At 39.9% G+C, this 24,426-nt stretch overlaps 1 protein-coding gene across 4 annotated transcripts in view; it reads left to right on the forward strand.

The window, feature by feature from the left end:
* LOC130927841 (uncharacterized) overlaps positions 1–24,426 on the forward strand; it is a 238,216-nt gene that overhangs the window by 35,127 nt on the left and 178,663 nt on the right. Inside the window, exons 29-41 of one of the 4 annotated variants that reach the window (XR_009066531.1) lie at positions 63–101; positions 169–294; positions 369–492; positions 7,620–7,784; positions 7,865–8,061; positions 8,138–8,275; positions 8,343–8,381; positions 8,463–8,603; positions 8,691–8,782; positions 8,869–8,892; positions 8,961–9,423; positions 11,607–14,380; positions 15,166–16,398. Coding sequence is in view for 2 of the 4 variants with exons in the window: in XM_057853923.1 (XP_057709906.1) it covers positions 63–101; positions 169–294; positions 369–492; positions 7,620–7,784; positions 7,865–8,061; positions 8,138–8,275; positions 8,343–8,381; positions 8,463–8,603; positions 8,691–8,782; positions 8,869–8,892; positions 8,961–9,423; positions 11,607–12,968 (2,910 nt within the window). In the remaining 2 variants the exon portion in view is untranslated. Of the gene's footprint in view, positions 1–62; positions 102–168; positions 295–368; positions 493–7,619; positions 7,785–7,864; positions 8,062–8,137; positions 8,276–8,342; positions 8,382–8,462; positions 8,604–8,690; positions 8,783–8,868; positions 8,893–8,960; positions 9,424–11,606; positions 15,093–15,165; positions 21,184–24,426 lie in introns of those variants that run through there. The other 3 variants (XR_009066529.1, XM_057853923.1, XM_057853924.1) reach the window with 3 other exon arrangements.

Below are 24,426 nucleotides of genomic sequence, written 5' to 3' on the forward strand. Positions count from 1 at the left end.
TAATTACTCAGAATGTGCAATTTAGGTTGAATTTAGATGTTAATCTGATATTTATATTCCAGGCACACTTCTATCAATGGGTGATGAAGTGGATGAAATTTGTAAGTAAATCAGTAATCATTGTAATGACCCTGTGTTTGACATTTTGAACTTTGACCTAACCTTCAGCCTGTGAAGAAGAAACGTTCCAAAATCATCTTAATCCGAGACATCACAGTGAGAGAGACGGCCAGTCTCCGTGAAGCTTTGCGAAAGATTGGCGGTGTCAAACATTTTCTGCCGCTCCTCGACAAGGTAAATTGTTGTGTAGGAACGCGACTTTTAGAAGTAAATGAAAAGCTCATTGATATTCGACTTGTTTGTTGCAGGTCTTTGTTGAATTTGAATCTGACACATCTGCTGATCACATAGGAGTTTGGTACAACCTTCACGATCAATGTCCTGCCTATAGCATACACAGGCTGGGCATCCCTGAAGGTGTTTTAGTCGCACGTAAGTTTCTCAGGACAGACGGCCATCATCAGAATGTAAAATGATGGGTACACTTTAGTGATGCACGATAATACATTTTTCAACCGATAACTAGGGTTGTTCCGATCATGTTTTTTTGCTCTCGATCCGATCCCGATCATTTTAGTTTGAGTATCTGCCGATCCCGTTATTTCCCGATCCGATTGCTTTTTTTGGCTCCCGATTCAATTCCAATCATTCCCGATGATTTTTCCCGATCATATACATTTTGGCAATGCATTCAGGGGGAAAAAAATGAATAAAACTCGGACAAATATATACATTCAACATACAGTACAGAAGTACTGTATTTGGTCATTATGACAATAAATCCTCAAGATGGAATTTACATTATTAACATTCTTTCTGTGAGAGGGATCCACGGCTAGAAAGACTTGACTTTGTATATTGTGACTAAATATTGCCATCTAGTGTATTTGTTGAGCTTTCAGTAAATGATACTGCAGCCATTTAACCCAAATGCATGATCGGAAGTGGAACCATGACTGTGCGTAGTGCTACCAATTGACATATCTTCTCTGCATTGGGAAAAAACATAAGGTGTTAAGAAAAAGATCAATTGCTACCTTGCTTCCCCACATTGCTTCCCATGATATTTCTAATCGTAGGGAGAGGGATTGTAAGGCTTTAGCCTATTAAAAAAAGGCTCCAAAGGCTGCCAAAATTCACTCTACTCATTTTACGCTGCCTTTTATCTCTCTAAATGGGTAAAATGGCGCCATTACAGATTGACCGTGACAATGCGTGAGTTGGTCGTGCAACGCATGCATTAATTGCATTAAATATTTAACGGGATAAATTTTTAAAAAATTAATTACTGCCGTTATCGGGATAAATTTGATAACCCTACCTTAAGCCTAAACTAAAGACTCTGGATGAGTGTAACATATTATGTCTGTCACGTTAAATACAATTAGAAAACGATTTGATTAAAAAAAAAATATATATATATATATATATATATTTAAAAAAAAGGCATGGCCGATATTTTTTTGCCGATTCCGATACTTTGAAAATGACGTGATCGGATCCCGATCGATCCGGACATCTCTACCGATAACCGATAATTTCCTCCTCGTTCCAACCGGTAACGTCAGGCCGATAATTGTATTAAAAGATTTGTGTAAAATTTTAAAGTATACACAAGAGAAAATATTACTGTGCAAAAATGTTAAAGATGTCCCGATCGGGTCCGATCACGTCATTTTCAAAGTATCGGAATCGGCAAAAAAATATCGGACATGCCTTTTTTTAATATATATATGTTTTTTAATTAAATAGTTTTCTAATTGTATTTAACGGTAGAGACAAAATGTCTTACACTCATCCAGAGTCTTTAGTTTTGGCTTAAAGTAAGGCTATCAAATTTATCATGTTAACGGCAGTAACAATTTTTTTTTTTTAATTAATCACGTTTAAATATTTAACGCAATTAACTCATGCGCTGCACGACCCACTCACGCATTGTCGCGTTCAATCTATAATGGCGCCGATTTACCTATATATAGAGCTAAAAAGCAGTGTAAAATGAGTAGAGTAAATTTTGGCAGTCTTTGGAGCCTTTTTTTAATTGGTTAAAGCCTTAAAATCCCTCTCTACAGTTAGAAATATCATGGGAAAGCAATGTGGGGAAGAAAGGTAGTAGTTGATCTCTTTCTTTATACCCTATGTTATTTCCCAGCGCAGAGAAGATATATCAATTGGCGCCACTACGCACAGTCATGGTTGCACTTCCTATCATGCATTTGGGCAGAACAGTTAAATGGCTACAGTATCATTTACTGAAAGCTCAACAAATTCACTAGATGGCAATATTTAGTCACAATATACAAAGTCACATTTATCCTTTAAGAATTACAAGTCTTTCTATCTGTGGATCTTTCTCACAGAAAGAATGTTAATAATGTGAATGCCATCTTGATGATTTATTGTCATAATAAACAAATACAGTACTTATGTACTTTATGTTGAATGTATATATTCGTCCGCGTTTTATTCATTTTTTTCTTAATGAATTGCCAAAATGTATATGATCAGGAAAAATTATCAGGAATCATTGGAATTGAATCGGGAGCAAAAAAAAAGCAGTCGGATCGGGAAATATCGGGATCGGCAGATACTCAAACTAAAACGATCGGAACAACCCTAAAAAATATAATTTATTGCTCCTTTTTTCAACATCAAATGTGAACAAGTAGTAAATTCCAACATCTAAATAAAGACAGACTGTCAGACATAGTGTAATGGTGAACTTTTGGCAACAATTGATTCCAGAGTAAAAAATGCCTCAATTGCACAAAAATGTGTTTAAAAGTAAGCCATTCCTAACATAGAACATTACTACCCTGCAAAAACACACCTCCTTGAAAACTAGTTGAATTCCCTTGTTTTCAGTGTAAGTCAGAAATGTTCAAAAATGTTTAAGAATAGGTATGGTTCAAAACAATATTTGAAAGCATTTTTTTCTCGATTTAAGTGAAAAATGACCATTTTTTTTCCGATGTATGGCCGTAATAAGAACAAAGGGCAATATTTACTTAAAGTAAGTGGAAAAATCTGGTGCATTCATCTGTTAATTAGTCTTTAAAGGGGAACTTTGAAGTAAGGTTGGCCAACCATGTTTTTGAATAATATCAATGGCTAAACAATTATAGGCATATTTTCATTATTTTTTTTAACGCAACCCTTTTGACAACGAAAATGCTTTTCTTCGGCAATCTTCGAAAATCTTCGGAAATTACGTCACACCTAGACGTGCGAGGGAAGTCCACCATAGAACAGTATTGTTTGTTGCATTGCTTCTCGGTAAGATGCCACAGCGGTGTGTGGCGATGTTTTGTTCTCGCTCAAACGAAAAGTTGTATGAGTGGCCAAAGGATAGCAGGGCACGTAAATGGACATATTTCGTTCACACGAAGCAAATGAATTTCACGCCATCATCGAGTAGTGTTCTCTGCTGCAAACACTTCGAAGATGCCTGCTTCCATAACCGGTCTGCTTATGATCAAGGACTTGCCAAAAAGTAAGTGTGATTTTTGGATAGATGACTGATGACTTTGTCAAAGCATAGCTGCCTACTGTTGTGGAATTGAACAGTATAAGCTAGCGACGTTTGGCGAAAGTTAACTCGTGGAAATCCCCTATCATAGTTGTTGTTGCGTTCGCTAGGTTAAGCGTGTTTAAATTGTGCGTCATCGACGATCATGTCCGAAAGGGTTAATCCACTGTCAATCGGGAAACGGGTGTGGATGTGCATATAAATGGGTCGGCGTCGCAGTAATTCACGGTCACGTTGCTGTAAGAGACACACACCGCTGGTGAGTTTGTGGACATTTATTTGTATTTGTATTATGTATTTCCACCTTCATGCTTCAAGCATTGCCCTGCTTATGGACGGTTCAGCGTTCACGGTGATCGCATGATAGGCTTCTAGTTTACGTTTTATGAGAGCCGCTGACAGGTGACAGCTGAAAAATAGCGTGTTGGTTTAGCGTAGCCATTGAGTCAATCTCGCAGCGAATCAGCGAGCGCGCAGGTCACGCAGTGAATCATGGGATATGTAGTCTTGGGACAACACTGAAGTGGTGCTTTGTAATCTGTTCGCTTGTGTAAAAAAACTATATTTCCTCACGCCATTAGACGCTAATTCCTGCCGAGAGCTGTGCCGAGCTGTGTTCTAACTTTTCCATAAGAACTGCTCCATGTGTTAATAAAGAGACAAGGTTGTCAGCGCGTCGTGTGTTCGATACATTTGTAAACAAAAAGCTCATAGCAAGACATGCACAATCCGTTTAAGAGACGCTGGAGTGGGAGGTGAGGAGGAGATCGGCGAGAAGCAAAACTTCGCGGTCGAATGTGGCGGCAGTCCGCTATTATTTTATTTTCTTATTGTTGCCACAATAAAGTGGAGAAAGCCATCGAAGACACATCTTCTTTCCCCCCAACGTTTTTATATTATTATTTTATATGCACGAGAGCTGCCGGATCTGCCGAAATGAACATGAAGTTTGATTATTATTTTTTTTTAACAATGTCATCAGATAGACAAAAACATAACATTATGTGCAAATGCCTGCATCTTCAAATCATAAAAATAATAACAGCCTATATCTTACCAATGTTGTAATCTCGATGGGTCTTGTATCCATTCCATGTCAGGTAGTCTAGGTACATTGTTTGCATTCTGATTAGCGTCTGGCTAATACATGTTAGATCCAACATATATATTCAAAGCTCCTCTTCTTCCCCCAACTCTTCAAAAACTTGGATCTCCTCCCTTGCGCTCGGTGTATTGCTTATATCGCTGTTTGAATCATTGTTTGAAGGGCTTTGTTTGGCGGCCGTATGTATGGAGCTGCCAGCGCTGTCCCCGGTGTGACGTATCACTTCCGGGTTCGTCCCCTTTCAGGCTCGAACTTCGGTAACGCGATTATTTTGTCAAATATACAACATATAAATTATTTTTTCATGCTTTATTTGGTGGACAATGTTTAATTACTTTACTTGTGACCCTATTTGGCATGTGAAGAAATTAGTTCACACCAGAGCTTTAACACTCAAAACAAAATGGGAAAAATTATTTGACTAGATTTAAGAAGAATGATCTGATTAAGACGTCATAAATTTGCAGCGTACTGAATGCATTACTGACTGGCTGACTTCTTGTAGTGGTTTGCTGCATGTTACAATTATCATCTAACCACTGTGCCAAAGCATGCTTACTTGACATCACTTGTCCAAATGTCCGTAGTGAAACTCATGTAATCGGCATGTTTTTCATGAAGACTGGTGGTCGTATGAACTGCATTATATTTTTATCCGGAGCTTGGGCTCTCCGGTCACTTTGGTGGAAAAAAAAAAAAAACGTCTCTCGTCCGGCATCTCCTCCCGCCTGTGCCCTTCAGTCCGTCCGGCCGCCGTAGTGCACGATGAGTTGAAACGGAGATGAGTGGTGGCGGCAGCTACGTTCGTACCGGTGTTATATCCGCCCGCTCTGGCCGTCTCACCGCGGTGTATTTGGGGCATGGCTCTGCTCCGGACGGAGGCACGCGCCTCTCGTCCTGCACGCCGTGGGGGAACGCTCGAGAAACCGGGGTGTACGCCGGAGGTCCCGCCGCCGGGCAATAGGGCACAGCTAGAGCGGCCAGAGCGGCGGGGTCCGTCGGAAGACGGCTACTTGTCGACTATCAGTCTCCTTGCCGGTGTTTAGCCTTAGATCAGGGGTCCCCAACGACCGGGCCGCGGACCGGCACCGGTCCATGGCGCATTTGGTACCGGGCCGCGCAGAAATGATAAATAATTTATTAAGGACTGCATTCTGGCCAATTGAGTTTGGCCTGTGCCGCTTAACACACCAATATCCCTGTCTACTCTAGATATACAACTACAGGATAGGAAGTCGTCATAGAAATGCATTGATTGGGCTGTTAGCACTAAATCTCGTTTTGTATATCTATGCGCGCTTGGACTCGATAATAACGTATGACGTAGGTCGTCGCCAATCACATTTCTTCCCGGAAATAATTAGCCCCCACACTAGAATGACTAAATAACAGACGTCTTTGGACAGACTATTTACGGGGAAAAGGGAACCTGACGAGCCAGAAGATGTGCCTACAACCTCAAAGAAAACAAAATTTATGCTACTTCCCAATCAGTAAAGACCCACGAACTGCGAAGGAGTGAATTCGTGACCCGTATGTGAATAAACCGAGTGATTCGAGCATGTCTGTGCAAGAGAAATATCAGCTTGTAGAGATCGCAAATCACGGCAACCATAAATGTACATTTGAGACAACAACTCTACCGAAGTTCTGGATTAAAGTCATTTCGGAATATCCTGACATCGCTAGGAGCACGCTGAAAACTGTGCTACAATTTCCAACATCGTGTATTTGTGATGCTAGCTTCTCTCACACTTCCATCTCGGGACCATCTCGTCTCAACGAAACAAACTCCGGCGTCCCACTGATTCAGCGGGTGAGTTGTATTTTTTCCCTGCACTTAACACGACAGGGCTAAAAACAAATGCTATTTTATATTTGCTGTATTTTTCTGCCGCACATTGCCGGTGTTCTGACAAAGTTAGCATGCGCGTAACGTTAAAAAGGACAGCGAATGCAGCGATTCCAAAGTACACACTACAAACGTTCTTTAAAGAAAGAAATATTAACTTACGTTTGCCATGTTCGGTGCACACAACAACTGCACGTAGCCCTCTCACTTAACGACTTCGCCGTGTCGTTAAGCATTAATTTACGCCATTTCCGTGTTGCACATGTATGTTTATGATGTAAATAGTTTTTTAGCACCATTGGATAACATTGAGAGTCCAACTGAATATAAGAGAGGGCATTTTTCACCGCCAAAGCTTTGGAAGCAAAATTTTATAAGGGAGCAAAATTTGACAGGACACCGGTCCGTGAAAAAAAGACCCAAATTACACCGGTCCGTGGTGCAAAAAAAGGTTGGGGACCCCTGCCTTAGATGGAGTTTACCACCAGTGTTCCTAAACAACCCGACTCCGGGAAGGCCGCAGCGTCTCTCTATGGTCACAAGCCCCGTAGTTTAGCTTAGTTTATGTGTGTTTAGCTGTAGCATTCGCGCTAGCAGCAGCTTCGTATTCATTCCAAAAATCTTTGTGATGCAGTTTTAAATGGCTGCTGGGTTAGTGGTGTTAAATGAGGACTATTTCTTTCTGCCTCAAGGAACTTCTGCAGATCATGTTTTGTAGATGGCGAGAGCGACGTTTGTTTACCACACGGAAAACAACCTACGTTAGTGAGATCCGCCATAATATTGCCTCAACTCTGTTGTGTAACTCCGCCTCCTCTATGACGCCATACTCCTCAACCCCTCCTCCCTCAGGGGCTTCAGAGAGAGGAGGGGTTGAGGAGGCTGCAGTGGAGAAGTGGACAAAACTGCTTTGTTTGCGCACATTTGGAGGCTAAATCCAGTATATAATTATCAGATTGCATTATCGGTTGAATTTTTTAAAATCTGGATTATCTGTGTGACGTTATAATTGCCATTATCGGCCGATAATTATCGGTAACCGATATTATTAGTACACTTTCTTCTCTCTACAGCACAAAGGTTTCCGAATAAGGCCGTGCCTGATTTGGCATTTGCTGGGGCAACTGTTGAAACCTGTACATTTGGCATTCCTGAACTCACCTCATCCCCATTTTACCTGACAATGAGGGCAAAACCCTTTCTTTTCTCCACTGTTAACCCGTGGTTCATAATCCCCGGTGAGAGCCGTGATCCCGCCGTTTCAGATGCCAGTGTGATGTTGGGAGTAAGTAATGCCAGCCTGGTCTTCTTTTTGCAGAGTTCCTGACTGTCGAAAAGGAAAGCGACATCAACGAGGCCAGGCAGCTGGGTGCGTCGCCAACAATCATGTTGACAAATTTGCCTGAAGATTACTTCAAACACGAAGATGTAGCCAAACTTGCATGGCCATATTTTTCTCAGAAGGACCTTCGGTCTCTGTACTACAATGTGATTGTGCTGCCGCTCCAGAGGAGGGTGAGGACACTGCAGCCTTGCAGAGTTGCACAGATTTTGGACAGCCAGTGCTCATAGCACCTTTCTTATTCTACAGGCCTTTGTGCATTTTAGTGATTGGGATGCGTGCTGCCGCTTTGTCCAATGCCACTTGGGTGTTCGTACATTTAGGTTGAACGGCCGCCGGCTTGGGTTGCACTTTGTCCTGCGGCCAATGCATGCTCAAAACACCGAGGTATGCACGAGAGTAAACTTACCAATATATGGTGTCAATGACCATTTAATTTGTCCTCTGTTGGCAGGAGAACATGTACAGGTCGCTGATGCAGCTAAGCAGCTCTGTGAGTTTTTAGGATGCATGCCATCTGAGGTAGCATGTGGGTACGACTTAAGGGATTCTTCTTTTCTTTTGTGTCTGTCAGCGCATTGGTGAGGTAGAGTCACTGGCCCAGCGTCTACTTTGTGTAGAGATCACCTTGTCCCACCAAGGCAACATTGGACTTCTTCTACATTTGATCTCCAGACATGCTGAGGTTTTCAACTTCCTCCCATTGGCCAACCGGGTACAACAATTGAAATATCCCTGATTGCAAATCTAGACCAATGACGGGTATTGTCACTCTATTTTAATGATGATCTCACCCCTATAGATATGCATCGAGATGGCAGACTCGGTGGGAGTTGCGCGTGTGCTGCAGGAATGCAAACATTTTTCAGTCAGTTCAAGTTTCAGCAGCACCTGGTTGGTTTCCATTTCTTTCAATGCAAGTTTGTGTGTATTTAACATTATACATAATATTCACGAACTCATGTTTGTGCTTGTTCTAGGAAAGCAATTCAAAGGTTTGAGAAGTAAGGATTTCCAATAATATATTACCATCAAGTCATGACAGAATAACTGCAGGTTTGTTTGATTTTAGCATTGAAAGCCTGAACCAGCGCCTTCAGGATTCAACTGATATTACCCTGGATCTCGGCGAGGATGGTAAGGACAGAAGTAGTGAGGCCAACCCACCTGCTGCAGGTGAACCGACAGTGGACCCTGGGACTACCGCCGCTCCCTCTGTTAACTCAGAACAACCTACAGCGGGGCTCATGTCAGAGTGTGTAGAAATGGCGACTGAAGAGGACTGTCAGAAAGCAGAATGTTCAATTGATGGGGAGTCCACTGCCATTCCTGAGTTTCAGGACGATAAAGAGAATGTTTCAGTAAAGGTGGAAGATGGGCCACTGTCAGCTTCACCCTGTGTTGACAACGAGACACTACTGCCTACAGTTGGCAGTAACGATGAGACAGCTGTACAGAGAGAAGAGGCTCTCCCTGTTCAAGACACGTTGGTCCTCGGTAAAGATGAAACCCTTGTGAAACGTGTGGACGCAATGGTAAGTCTTTGCTTTAGAATCTACTGAACTTCACATTTTGACACAAAACATCATATTGATGTGTACTAAGGGTGTAACGGTACATGTATTTGTATTGAACAGTTTCGGTACTTGGTCCTTGGTTCGGAATGGAGGCGTACCGAACGAGTTTCTGACGTAGTGTAAAGTGCTGTCAAATTTGGCGCGTTAACGGACAGTAATTAATTTTTCAAATTATTCACGTTAAAATGTTTGACGCATTTAACGCAAGCGCTAAATGCCTGCTCATGCATCCCGTAATCCCACTGTTACGTCCCACGGACGGCTTGGGCGTAACATAAAACGAGCCACGCACACAAGTTGCAAGTGGACACAAATTTATTCACACAAGTCGAACTCGCAATGAACAAAATATACAAAATGCGGAAGAAGCTGGTTTTAGCGTAAGCCCAGGCCAAAACAACAAACAAAATGAAACTACACCTAATCCCCACCCGCTAACTAAACCCTGATCGTAAAAAGGAAATAACAAGACAGCAGCTACCCTGGCTTGTACACTAAACAAAACAGGTTGAACGAAAACTGTAGTTTACCTCTACTGCTGGGGTGCTCTTATTTACAGTGGTGAACAAAAACCATCCAAGAATGAATGAACACAAAATACCTTACCGAAAAAGCAGGAGTGTAACAAAATAGCGATCAAATGCACAGGTGAATGAATGGTGAGCAAACAGCTAGCGAGGAGTTACGCGGCACGTATGCTGTCAAATGCGAAGTTGCGAACTCTGAGTGTTGACCGTAAAATGACGAGCGGTCAGATGACTTTTGTTAACGCTGCCTTTATTTGGTTGACAAGACTCAGGCACAATACAACACACTAGTACAAGAAGTTTGATGCGAGCTCAAACTACCTTGTATTGGCTTAGCTGCCGTAAAGCAAGTGTTGTTATTGCCGCAAATATAAACAAAGCTCTGCACAATAGATACATGACAGTTAGCGGCTAGTTTTTTAAGTTGGCACCCTTCCTCGGGTGGTCCATCAGCGGCGGCGTCGTCGTCTGCCCGTCCGGCATCAATCAGAGTAAGTCACGTTGGGAGGGGAGGCAGCCAGCTGGCGGACGCGACGATCAGCTGACTGACAGTCTCAAAAAAGATAGCAATTAAACGGCCAGGGCCGTCGTACCACTGAGAAGTGCAGTGAGCAGCGTGGGTAACGGTTAAATGTAAACATGAAAGAAAATCAGGTTGGCCCTTTGGGTGGGGAATTCAAATTAAAAAAGAATATAGATGGAACAACTCTCAGAAAATGTAAATAAGTTAGAATGCCTCAGCGACTGGCTAGAGGATGATTAGGGAAGAGGGCCACATTTATGTGTACACTACACACACTTTGCACACATTATAAATAAAACTGTTTTTGTTACTGTTCTAAGGCTCTGTGTTTTTGCAGAGAAAAAGAAAATATCTTTAACAGAAAGAATGTTAATGTTAATGCCATCTTGTGGATTTATTGTTATAATCAACAAATACAGTACTAATGTACAGTATGTTGAATGTGTATATATCCGTCTTGTGTCTTATCTTCCCATTCCAAAAATAATTTACAGAAAAATATGGCATATTTTAGAGATGGTGTGAATTGCAATTAATTACGATTAATTAATTTTTAAGCTGTGTTTGACTCAATTAAAAATTTTAATCGTTTGACAGCCCTAATAACCCTTACTTTTCGAGGCTGTGGTCGTAAAATTAATGAGAAACTTGAAACTGTTCAGTGTTGCAGCTGTTCAGTGTTGCACATCAGATATTTTTTTTAAAGAAAAATTCTTAGCCAATGTTATTTATTTTTATTTTGTTTTTCAAAATATCTACATTTCAGAATATTGTATTTTCTATTTTTGAGCAGAATTCTAGCTTTGTATAGGCTAATGTTCCTATTGTTGAAAGCACAAAAGTGTGTAATAAACAACTAGGATATTTATATTTTGCATTTTGTTTTCTTACTGTACCGAAAATGAACCGAACCGTGACCTTAAAACCGAGGTACGTACCGAACCGAGATTTTTGTGTACCGTTACACCCCTAATGTGTACGATTTGCTTATGCGGCCAACACAAAGTGATGCGGGCCCCTCTAGTCTCATCTGTCTTTCAGATTTCCGTGATGGTGGTTGGAAAATGTTGAATTCTGTTGTCTCCATTCAGGTGGAAAACAACAATGTCACTCTCTGTGACCAGCAACCCTTTGACATTGATGACTTTATCACAATCAGTGAAGTTGGTAACCAGGAGGACAGCAGTGAAGCCCCCTCTCATTCCAAGAGACATTCTTTCCCTCCTGAGTCTAAACAGAACAAAACAAGAGCCTCAAAAGAGTCTAAGAACTCCAAATCATCCTCTTCAGCTTCCTCAAGGGCCACCAGCCTCTCATCAGGGACTGTTTCTTCACCTGTTAGAGATTCCACCAGAGCCCAAAGTAAAGCTAAAAAATCAAAGGATTCATCCCAGGGATCTCTAACACAGGAGACTCCCACTACTTGCGAAGAAAAGCATTTGCTGATCATGTTGGGTGATGACCAGAAACCTCTTTCAGACGAGAAACTTGATGTATCGGAGGATGGCCGCTCTGAGCTTCAAGAGGTTTCTCAGCAGGGAAACATTAGTCACGTTGACAATGCTGAAAAAGAGCAGATTGCACCAGTTGACACACCAAACCTTGAAGAGCAGAACAAGAGCCAAAGAGGAAAGGAGATAACTGACATGAAAGAAGATGTAGACAGAGAGCAGATTGCAGAATCCCACTCTGCGATCGAGGATGTGGTTGAGAATCAACTCTCAGCTGACCATAATAGTAAATTCAGAGAGGCCAAAGAAGACACTGCTTTCTCGGAACATAAAGACAAAAAGGAGGAAACGGAAGCATACCAGGGGATTGATTCTGTGGAGGATCAGCCAGCTTCCACAGACAATGAGAAGACTGTCTCAGAACCACCTAAGATTCAAGAGTGTAAAGAGTCTCCAAAGAAGCAGGAGCACATCACTGCCAAAACTCCTGAGCCTGAGAAGTACCTCCTGGTTGATTCTGTACAAGCTAACGATTCTAGTAACACTCCTGTGTGTAGTAGGAGGCGGAGTACCCGGGGAAGGACACAAGAGCAAACTGCCATAACATTTGTCCCAGACTCTCTGGAAGAGGATGCATGCATCGCCACGAGGGCTACCAGAAAAAGAGGAAGGCCGCCTAAGAAAGGCAAAGCTCGTGAAGAAGAAAAAACTGTTTTAAGGACGACATCTGCTTGGAGCAGATCACCTGAAACTGTAAAGAAAAAAGCACCAATCAAGGTGGTTGTCGCAGAGGAACCCACCAATGAGATCTTGGACCGCATTAAAGATCCAGCACCAAAAAGAAAAGGAAGAAAGGGAAAACCTACGAAAGATGTGAAAAGGATGAAAATTGAAAAGAAAAAAAAAAAGGACATAGCTGATGATGAAGCAGCAGTAACATTTGAGGTATTGGACTCTTTGAAAGACAAGACATTTACTAGGAAGACACAGAGTAGTCCATGATGAATGAATGAATGCTTTATTTTGGACATGAGAAAATAAAAAACATACAAAATCAGACAAACCAATTATAATACTTGAGATAACAGCAACAATATTCAAGACAATAATAATAATAATATTAGAATGTATTCATTGTGTCCAAAAAGGAGTAGGATGAAGCATTTGCTTATTAAAACCTATATATATATATAACAACCCTGCAGTGTTGTCAGCCATTCTCATGATATCTAATGTACAACTACATCAAGCACTCAAAAACTATTAAGTCTTTTTGTGTCAAATATGCTTTGCAATGGAAAACTGCTGCTTTTAATAACGAGCAAAGCAGTTTCCCTCAAACTCACAAACCAATCCATCAACAACAAACTCTGATTAGTCAGTCTCACTCTTTAACGATGACCCTTAAATTCATATGCACAGAACATTTCCCTGCTACACGTTGTATTTGATCAAATTTTAATCTACCAAAATTAAATATTTTTGATCTAATTAAAGAACGAATTAATAGTAGCATGTTACCGCCCTCAAATTGTAGATCACTAAAAACAAATCCAATAATCAATAGTCACTTGCCGTTTTTGAATTTTATTTTACTAACACAATTTTCAAACAGATTTTGGAAAGAAAAAAAAACAGAAAAGTGTGACGATTGCAGAAGTGCATAAATGTAAAAAATTATTGTTTTTCAGAAAGCCACAATCAAATAACCCTTTCTGGATTCTTCACGGAATGAAAGTAAATAAAATAAAAATAATAATATAATATAATAGTAATAATAATAATTAATAATAAAACACTATTAATTAAATAGATAATAACCAAATAACCCTCTCTGAATTCTTCAAGGAAAAGGCCAGGAAATAAATAACACGATTGAGGAAAAAAAACAAAAATCAAAATGGCCGGACCAAATGTGGAGGCGGGCCGTATTTGGGCCGCGGGCCGCAGTTTGGGGACGCGCTTACACCCGAAGAAGAAATGCCGCATCCAAGCGAGTGAGCGTGTTGGTGAGAGAGGGAAACACTTCTACGAGCCTACGTTCTTTGTTAATGTTAATATCTACAGAAGCAACGCCTGTATGTATCATCTTTTGTGTTGTTGTTGTTGTGTTTCCACTCGCGATCGGACACTTAAATCCAGTTGTGTAGTGGTTTGAACGATGTGCTAATGCTAGCGAACGAATGCTAACCATACTGTTATTAGCAGCTAATCATCGCTGATTTACGTTGATGCAAACCTGTTTGTTATTGGGGACGAAAGCGATTTGTTTCATTTCTATTCTTAGTTTCACTCTTCAAATGATGGTTGAATAAAGTCAGCAAATTATACCAACGTCTTCTGCATCGTCATTTGGGAGTTTAGCTAGCTGTATAGCCAGGACTGAGCCTTAGCCTCTCTGTGAGGACAGCGCAGTCGTATTCCCTCCCGATGCAGTTATCTCCACCTTGCAATGACTGCAAGTCGCTTTGTTGTAATTTTTCCTCGTGAAGTGAAGACACACTTTCGAGCGTTTGAACCTACGTGCTGTCATTGTTATGTTTATGGCTGCAATGCTTGTGCTTACCCTTCCTAACCTTTCATTTTCACACTCTTTCCTGGTGAAGTGTAGTCAAACTTTGGAGCGAGTGGTTCTTGGCGTCATGCTAGTTTGATGCGTCTGGACAACAAGACACGTCACGACGCAATACACGTCTTTAGGAATCGTTAAAGGGATCGTTAAGGCTTTTTCATTGTGATGTCGAGGCCTCGAAACACTCGGAACCACTTCCGAATTGGAATCGGATTTCGATTCCCATCCCTACTTATGTGTGTGCACTGCTTACGTGCGTGTAGAATGCAAAAGGGAAAAGTAGTACAAAATGTGTGCACAAAAATATACCCCAAAATTGACAAAGAAAATATAATATATTAATTCCAGATATCGATACTTTTGCTTGGGGATCGATACCTAAAATTTAACGCGCTGGATCGAAATATTGATATTTTCGTATCGATCCGCCCATCCCTAGTGCGCAGAGAAAAGAAACCGATGAGCAGAGGAGTCGAGATACGGAGCGAGAGCAGGAGGGGGAATTGAGCGGCACAGAGTAGGTTTTTTTTTTTTTGCTCAATATTATTTTCTGTGCTCAAAATCTACGATTGCTCGCTTAAAATCTTTAACTGCTTGCTCAATATATTTTTTGTGCTCGAAATCTAGGTTATTTTTGCTCAATTTCCATTATTGCTCGCTCAGAATAGTGTCAGCAATATAACCCCATATTTCTCTAGCTGTAGTGGAGGAAATCTCATATAAATTTTGTCTAGTTTTAGTGGACAGGTACTCCATGTTTTCGTCTGAAGAATTCAAAAATGTTGGTCCAAAAATAAAGGTTTTCAACAATTTTGAATAAACATTCTGTAGGTGAGCAAGCACATATTGTAGCATCTAGAAGGAAAATGCAAACTTAGTGATAATAATTCACTCTGCAGGAAAAGAACATTATTTTCAATGAAACCCACTTTGAATTGTACATTAAAAAAAAAAGTGGTCTTTATTTATTTAAGAGGGTGCTCGCTACGCTAAAATTGATTCTAATGCTAACCTGAATGCTATGCTAACATGACGAGTTGCATTTACTGTGTGATGATCGCTCAGCATAGACCTTTAAAGGTTAAAACAGCATTGTATATACTCTCTTGCCAAGATAAGAAAAGCGAGATGGCGCGCAGCCGAGCTTGAAAACGCATCCAAAACTCCAGTGAGGAGAGTAAGGAAGAGGCTCTGCGCTTCTCACATGAGTGACGCAACCCAAACACTGCTACGATGCAAGCTGACGTACTCCACGGACAATATGAAAATATCCCGCTGGCTCAAGCATTGTCAACATATGACAGAAACTATGTGGCATTTTCGTCTTGTTGTCTCCGCGTCAGACAAAAACTGCCATCCGTCTCGTTATGTTGTAGTCTCCCAAGCCACGTTTTCAGCTCATCATCGCCATTAAAAAAATTGTTCGTTGACCAAATATTTTCGTTATGGTCTTTGTTAACAAAAACAACACTGCTGTAGATCTACATATTCTTTTGAGGATTGGTACTTTGGGTGCCTTACACATGCTTTGTCCAATCCTTGTATGATGTGCATCCACATTATTGTCAAAAGTTTTCATTGCCCTCATTTTTTTTTTTTTTTTTAAATGTCATTGTATCATACTTTCCTGCCTTTTGTCTTGAGCCATGTTTTTGTTGTAAAGCACTTTGAGAGCCTTTTGGGTATGTGGCTAATGCTGGACACGTCGTCGAGGCTTCGGTTTAGTTAAGTGACTGAAATCGAGGAAAAACAAGCCACAAACAAAGAAAAATATGTTCCACCCAGGGGTCGCGTTAACCGAATATTTTCCGTCGTTGACCGTTTTTTTACAACGGTGACGGAAAAAACTGAAGTCCATCTGTCATCTTGACAGGTTGCATTTCACACCCCAGACCACAGGGTGGCGAGTGAGCATATTAGTTAGCTATTGTCTCTCTTGATGCATACGTCGTTGGCCTTACTCGGAAAAATGTCAAGGCAACTGAGTGCCCGACGTTTCTTCAAAAAGCCCCAAAACGACGATGGTGTTGATAAAAGAGGTGAAAAAAGAGGGACTGATGCAGTGAAGGATGACAACGAATCAAGTGAATCGCCGGTTCACTCCTCACTGCGGCGAGCAGTTGAAAACTCCCCCAATTACCAAGAAGGGCAGAATTGGTAACACGGTGAAAGCGGTTCGGTTTGAACCTTGGTTTTGGAATCACGGTTCGGTTTCGGTTTGCTTTTTGCATTTTTTTTTTTAAACTGTCTTTATTTTGCTTTTAAGAAAATGAAATAAACACTTAAAATGTAAACATGTTTGACTGTTAAAATGCCTCTTAGCTCTTTGGCTAGTTTAGTGACTGACTAATGAAATACACACACAGTAGTAAAAAAAGTTACCGTACTTGGCAAAGTAACTAGTGTTACCTTTCATGTTTTTTTTTTCTTTTTTTTTCAAAAGAAAAAAACAAAAAACAGAGTAACCTTTGCTTTGTTTGGAGGCCATTTATAGTTCTGAATCAACCTTTAAAGTTGATAAAATTGTTCCGTTTTTGCATTAATTCCTTTCTGTCTACTTTTGACATGTGAAAATTTTAAAACTGTTTCATCATTTAAAGATAGACTCAAGTCAAGATTTTGCCGTTTTAGGAGTATTTTAAATAAAAAGTTACTTAGGTTCACTAGGAAGGTTCACTACAACAGAGCCTTTTCTGAGAAGTTTACTGCTCTAAAATGGCGGCTGTTTACTAACGCTACCTAGCCTGTAATTTCGCATGTAGTTCTATATGCATGAGATATCTAGGCGTAGGTTGTAGGCTGTCGGCTACAGTCAGGAAATGTGGGAGCCACCTAGCCTAACATTGTATTTGCTATAACTACACAACAAACACTCTTCCCACTCCGTGCCTCTGACTTTTCTCACGTCATTCAACCAACGTATTGACGAACAGAGGAAAAAAAAACACGTAATGCACGAAAAACGAACAGAATTTGAACGTAACGTACGGCGTACACATTTAAAAATGAGTGCTCACCTGTACAAATTACGCCGAGACCTTACAACTTGAAAGGTATGAATTATAGTGGACCGTCACAGTTAGGTAGTAGCACTCTGTAGCACGGGATGTCCAACTATCAGTGGTCACGGCGAAACTATGTGCTTTAGCAAAGTCATCTTCGATGGCTTTGCGTGCTTTTTCATAAATGTCGGGGAATACGTTGTTGGTGAAATATGTCTGCGAGGGAACAATGTAACGCGGGTCAAGCGTTGCAAATAACTTCACGAAGCCCGCCGTGTGTTTTCACTGGTGTCATCTCCGGGGTTGTCTTGCTCTGAGAAAGTGATATCTGTGGGTGATGCCGGCTGAGGTGCCGTAGTCATGTTATAAGTGTTTCCATTAGCATAGGGAACAAGCGCTGAGCAATGCTTGCAAATTGTTTTTTTTTTCTTCAATATTTTCTCTCCCTCCTATTTTCTCTCCCACCGCATTGTAGTCCACGGGGAAACCGAAATGTTGCCACACCGCAGATTTGAAAGAAGCCAGTGCTTCCTCAAAATTCGGTCTCTCCACTCCTCCGCACGCCATAGCTTTTTGTTTTCTTTCTTGTTTCACTTTCACTTCGCTCGTAAGCGAGAGAGGGCGTTACTCGGCTTCTATTACACAGGTGCTTGACAGCGATCGGAGATTCACTTGCGGCGGGGCGGGAATTTCTCCGCAGCTGTGCTTCACGTCGCACACAGAGCTTGACCAATTCATTCCACAAGCGTTCGGAAAAAATTAATTGCAAAACCGAAAAGGCGTGGTTCATAAAGGCGTATTGAACCGTACAGGGCGAACCGTACAGTTCGGCTTTGAACCGCAAACTGTTGCACTCCTGGTCAGCCCCGCCTTCTGGCGGTCAGTAGGGATGAAATGAACGATTGTATTATTTTCAGTTTATGAAACAGTCATTCACATTTAACGGTCTATTTATTCATGATTAAACATCTAAATTACATGTTGGTCAACACAAAACACTGTAGAAGTACAACTTAGGCAATTCTTTACAATAAGGGTCTCTTAATTCAAATTAGCTAATTCATTTATAGAGAGGAATGTTTAAGTAACATCATAATAATTATGAGCCCTTATAATCCCTTATCTAACATAGGTAATATTGTAGCGGATGACATACCAGTAAACCCGAGGCCGTTGGCAATCTTCCAAATAGTGACGTATGCCCTTACAAAACTGATCTTACAACGTTTTATATAGCGTGCAATATGAAACAAAAATGAAACTATTTTTAAAATAATAGGAATTTTTTGGTAATATTGTCAAATGGGAAAGAAATCCCAAAAACTATATTTATGCATTTTTCATACACTTTTATATGCTTGAGTAAAATTACAGTGCACAACAATATTTTGGAGAATGAAATTAAAAAGGTCAATTCATAAAATTAACTTACCCATGCAATCTTTGAGTCAGTGAACATTTCTTTGCTACTGCAATACTATGGTCCTTTTGTTAGGAACTGAAATTATACAACATAAAATATAGAATATAAATAAATACTACATAGCATTTGTAAAACATAAATACATAATAAAATAAATAATAGCCCGTATAAATAAAATGCACTGAAATTAGTTAAAGGGGATGTAGCGCCCTGGGAAAATTTTGATATTCCATCATTTATCCATAAACGCATGCCTTTTGTATTCATATCATGCCACTTCGTGTAATTACACACAAGAAAATGAGAGAAATTTGGCTCGATTGTCAAGCTAAAACGACCGGCGCCCGAGATCTGGCAGATTGTGTGCGTGACGTCACGACAAGTGAAGAGAGTGCCACCGGCCACTAGGGGGGCAGGGCCTGTCTGCATCAATAGAATTCCTTCTAGTGTGGGGAGAATTAGGGGTGTTTTGAGCTGTTTATGCTGATGCATTGTGTTCGTCCTGCACATATTCCAGGTTCCCTCATGAAGAAACACCGCTCGTTGTCAATAAAAGAGAATTCAGAATTGACAGTGAGGGCTGTTTCTTCAACAAGAAAAAGGCTCAGTGCTTTAATACTGAATGGCGGCGATGATGGCAGACAATTTCGTTTCTAGTTTCAGCAATGAATACGACGTAGAAGGACGTAACGAATGTTCATCTAATGGTGACGAGGAGAGTTACAAAGCTTTAATCGGTGTTTTAGGTTCCCAATTTGAGCCCAAACGAACGCCAATGCAGCGTAATTAAACGGTCATTGAGGGGAGCAATGACACTGATGAAACATCGGCAGCAGATCGTGTGGGAAACACCAATGATTTGTTTTGCATTTCTTTTTGTGAAGCTGATACACCGTGACTGCAAAATAAAGGAATGCATAGAATAATTATCATTTATTGCGCTATCATAGCTTTTCGCTCTGTCAACAGACACAAATATGAACGGGATCAGAGGATTTGTTCTATATATTTTACGAACGATAATTTATACATGTGTCGAGTCCTGTATCCAATGCGTGACATTTTTTTTTTATTATTATTATAAAAGAGTACTCACTCTGGCCATTTCGAGCTTGCCTGCTCCCTCCTGTGCTTAGCTTTAGCCTCCTTTAGCAGTCATCGTCTCTCTCTTGATATCTCGGGACATTTAGGTGGCTGTGCCTGTATGTCGGCACCGCATCTCCTTTGAGCAGCAATCTTTTAGCAAAACCCGATTTCTCTTGTCCATAGTTCGAGAAGCTTTCAGTTGGAAAATGCGCACCACAGAAAAGCGTGCCGGAGGCGGTGTCTAGAAAATTAGCCCTCTTTGCACGGACGAACTTTACCCATTTTCTGTGTAGTCCAGCTTTTTTTTTCGCGTTCAGGAACTCATGCATACTATATTCCGATAAATAACTATTTGTACACCACATAGCACAGCAGTTTTGAACCATTGTTGTGATGTTTTGGTCAAACAAACCCCAACGCTACTCTCTCGTCGTTAAAAAACAATGGCACCTAGCTCCGCCTCGACTTTCAATCACTTGTCGTGACGTCGCCGCCCCATTCGGCTGTTTCCGGAACACTTTCGGTAATGTTCGTCATTTTCGATCTATTTTCGATAATTGCTCATTAATGTGATTGATTTTTTTGTTAACTTTATCAATATTTGTTATCTTGGCGCATAATGGTTCTATTGATGTCTCACACCCCCTTTGCCGCAACATCCCCTTTAAAACACTGTAATTAAATAATAAGAAATTAAATTTATTAATTTCTGCGTTGCGCTAAAACTTGAGAAAAACCATTAATAAAGCTTTAGAAAATGTTCATAAGAAAAAAAATGATGCATCGAGGCATTTCATTTGTAGAAAAAAAAACTTTAAAACTTTGTCATTGGAATTGCTTTACTCTTTAGCATAGGACTTCTTGGTTCTGCTTTCTTTCAGAAAGAAAGCTGACCAATAGTGGGGTCTGAAAGGCAAATCAAATGGTTGTTGTATGATTATCTTTAATACACGCTACTCTCGTATGGAGGTAGATTTGTGTCTTTATTATTCAATCCAAAAAAAAGTTGCTTCAATCAAAATATATATTTTAATTTGAAGAAAAAGTCACTTCAATCAAAAAAAAATGTGTTTGAATGCAAAAATTAATTTGAAACTCAAAAAAATATATTTGAAAACTATTTTTCTTTGATTACATTTTTTTTTTATATGTGTCAAGTTTTGTTTTTGATTGAAACAGCATTTTTGATTGAAGTCATGCAATATTGCGTTTGGACCACATTATGGCTTGGACATTTGTGTCTTTATTATGCAATCAAAAAAATAAGTTGCTTCAAAGAAAAAAATATATATTTTCAAAAGAAAAATCACTTCAGTCAAAAAAAAAAAAATAATTCAATCGTAGAAAAAAAGGTTTGAATGTGAAAAAATATTTGAGACTCAGAAATTCGCATTTGAACACATAATTTTTCATTCAAACTGTTTTCTTTGATTGAAGCAATCCTTTTTGTGTTTGAGCCATATTAGGGGTAGGACATTTGTGTCTAAATCATTCAATCGCAATAAAAGTTGCTTTAATCAAAAAACTATTTTTAATCAAAGAACAAAAATCATTTGCAAAAATATATGTTTTTTGAAAATATATATTTTTATTTGAAACACTGTATATATTTTTTTATTGAAACGTCACTTTTTTTGAAAAGCAAAAAGTTTTAAACTTTTTTTTTAAAGTGGAAATCGTTTTGAAGGCACTTTTTTCGATTGAATCATTTTGACACAAAGATTCAACTTCAACGCGGATCTCATAATTTGAAAAGATTTGCTAACTTTTCACAACCAAAATTTCGTACTACTCTTAAAGGATTCTGCGTATCTGTATGTGGGGTAAAACTCTGGAACAGTTTGGGATTACATTATAAGCAGTGTCAAAGTATCCAGAAATTCAAATTGCTGTATAAACATCAGGTCTGGTCACGATATATGGAAAGAGGTCTTTAAATGTCTTGGGTGTATGTAGAAATATTACATGTTTTATGTATAATATTTAGTACATATGTAATAGTTACTCATATTTATTATTAGTGATGTGTGTATATGTATATATTTTAGCTCACACCCATGATTTATTTACTCAATCCAAACTGTTAAAATTCAATGATCATGTAAAATATTACACATCTATATTCTTATTTAAAGCCTTCCATAATTTATTACCCTTAAACTTACAATCCATTTTTACAGTGCGAGAGCAATCTCATAATTTGAGACGATTTCACAACTTCTCAATACCAAAATTTCGCAGTACTCGTAAAGGATTCTGTATGTCTGTATGTGGGGTAAAACTCTGGAACAGTCTGGATTTAAAATTTAAGCAGTGTCAACGTATTCAGAGATTCAAATTGTTTTATAAATATCAGGTCTGGTCAAAATACACAGAAAGTGGTCTCAATGTTTTGGGTATATACTGTATATATAATTATTGCATATGCTTTAGTTACTAATACATATTACTACTGATGTATTGTGTTATCACTGCAACTATATATCACCACTGGCACCAGTAAAGCTGTTATTACATAAATTTTGAGTTTGAATGTACAATCCATATACGGGGACGGCGGTAATGACGACGATGATGGCGGTGGTAGTGATGGTGGTGGTGATAGTGCAATGATGATGATGATTTTTGGGAAGTGACTGTATTTACATTGAATTTTTGGGGAGTAAATTGGGGGTGGGACCCCCCAAAAAAAGCTCTGCTTCTTCCCACTCCTTTTCGAGCTACGTATGTACTGTATGTATTTGTTATAAATTTTTGTTAAAATCAACATGTACTATTGTTATTGTTTTCCCCTATTCTTGCTGTTTTTGTTATTACTGCTCGAAATAAACTAATCAATCAATCAATATATATATATATATATATATATATATATATATATATATATATATATATATGTTTGTGTTATTATGATTACTGCAACCATTATTATTATTAACGATGTAATCATTATGATTAGTACAGCTGTTGTAAGGAAGTGACTGCATTCCTATGGAATTTTTGGGGTGAAATGGGGGTGGGACTCAAAAAGCTCGGCTTCTTCCCACTCCTTTTCGAGCTACACGTGTATGTATTGTTATTGTTTTTGTTACATTCATCATTACTGTTTAATTTTTATTATTATTATTTTTTTTCCCATACGTGTTGGTTTTAGTTTTTATTGCTCGAAATAAAAATCAATCAATCAATCAATCAATAAAAAAAAAACGCTAGTTCCGGTGTGTTTGAGTGGCAGGTGACTCCGCTAATGGCATAAAAGTTAGAAGCAAGAATAATGGCCACCAGGGCTCCATCCAGCCATCGGAGACTTCGGAGTCTGCTGGAGTCCAAGCCGAATATAGGGCACCGGTATGGGGGTGTGACATCCGCATTTCACCGGAGTAACCGCGACGGTACGTTGCCCTGGCGCGGCAAACTGGTCGGACCCCGATACCACCCCCCAGGCGCGGAGGCCGGCTGTCGAGTGGACGGCCCACGAATGACACGACACTCATTCAAAGCTGAAGTGACGGGGCATGGACGCCGGCGACTCGCCGGTAGTCCACTCGCTTACTGTGCAGGCTAGTGTCAGGCCACTCGCCGACCACTCCCGTAATGGCGCGTCGCGGACACTCCGGTTAGAACCAATTGCCAACCGTCACGTCAGGGCAGCGGGTGAAGTTTGCCGTGTTGAATCACATTAAGCAGCAGGGCACCGTACTCCGGTGAAATGCCGATATATATATCCGATAGCCTATATCCGGCTTGGACTCCAGCAGCGTCCGAAGTCTCCGATGGCTGGATGGAGCCCTGGTGGCCATTATTCTTGCTTCTTTCTTTTATGCCATTGGTGGAGTCACCTGCCACTCAAACACACCGTTTGAGTGGTGAAGTGATTTTTCTTTTGAAAATATATATATTTTTGTTTGAAGCAACTTATTTTTTGATTGCATAATAAAGACACAGATGTCCTAGCCAAAATGTGGTCCAAACGCAAAATTATATGACTTCAATCAAAAATGTTGTTTCAATCAAAACAAACTTGACTCAAAAAAATAAAATAAAATAAAATAATCAAAGAAAAATATTTTTCAGATATATTTTTTGGAGTTTCAAATTCATTTTTGCATTCAAACACATTTTTTTAATTGAAGTGACTTTTTCTTCGATTGGAAATATATGTTTTGATTAAAGCAACTTTTTATTTGATTGAAGCAACTTTTTTGGGGGGATTGAATAATAAAGACACAAATCTACCTCCAGACTCTCGCACGATCTTGCAATCCTCGCGTGAATCGATCGAGCCGCTCCACTCCTCAGCTGATCGTAGAACGCGTCCTATGGAAATTGACGCCGAGCGTCACTGCAGCGTTCACTTGCTGTAGATGTTTCTTGGGT

Source organism: Corythoichthys intestinalis, chromosome 13 (assembly GCF_030265065.1).
Source record: "Corythoichthys intestinalis isolate RoL2023-P3 chromosome 13, ASM3026506v1, whole genome shotgun sequence".
Classification (NCBI taxonomy): Eukaryota; Metazoa; Chordata; class Actinopteri; order Syngnathiformes; family Syngnathidae; genus Corythoichthys; species Corythoichthys intestinalis.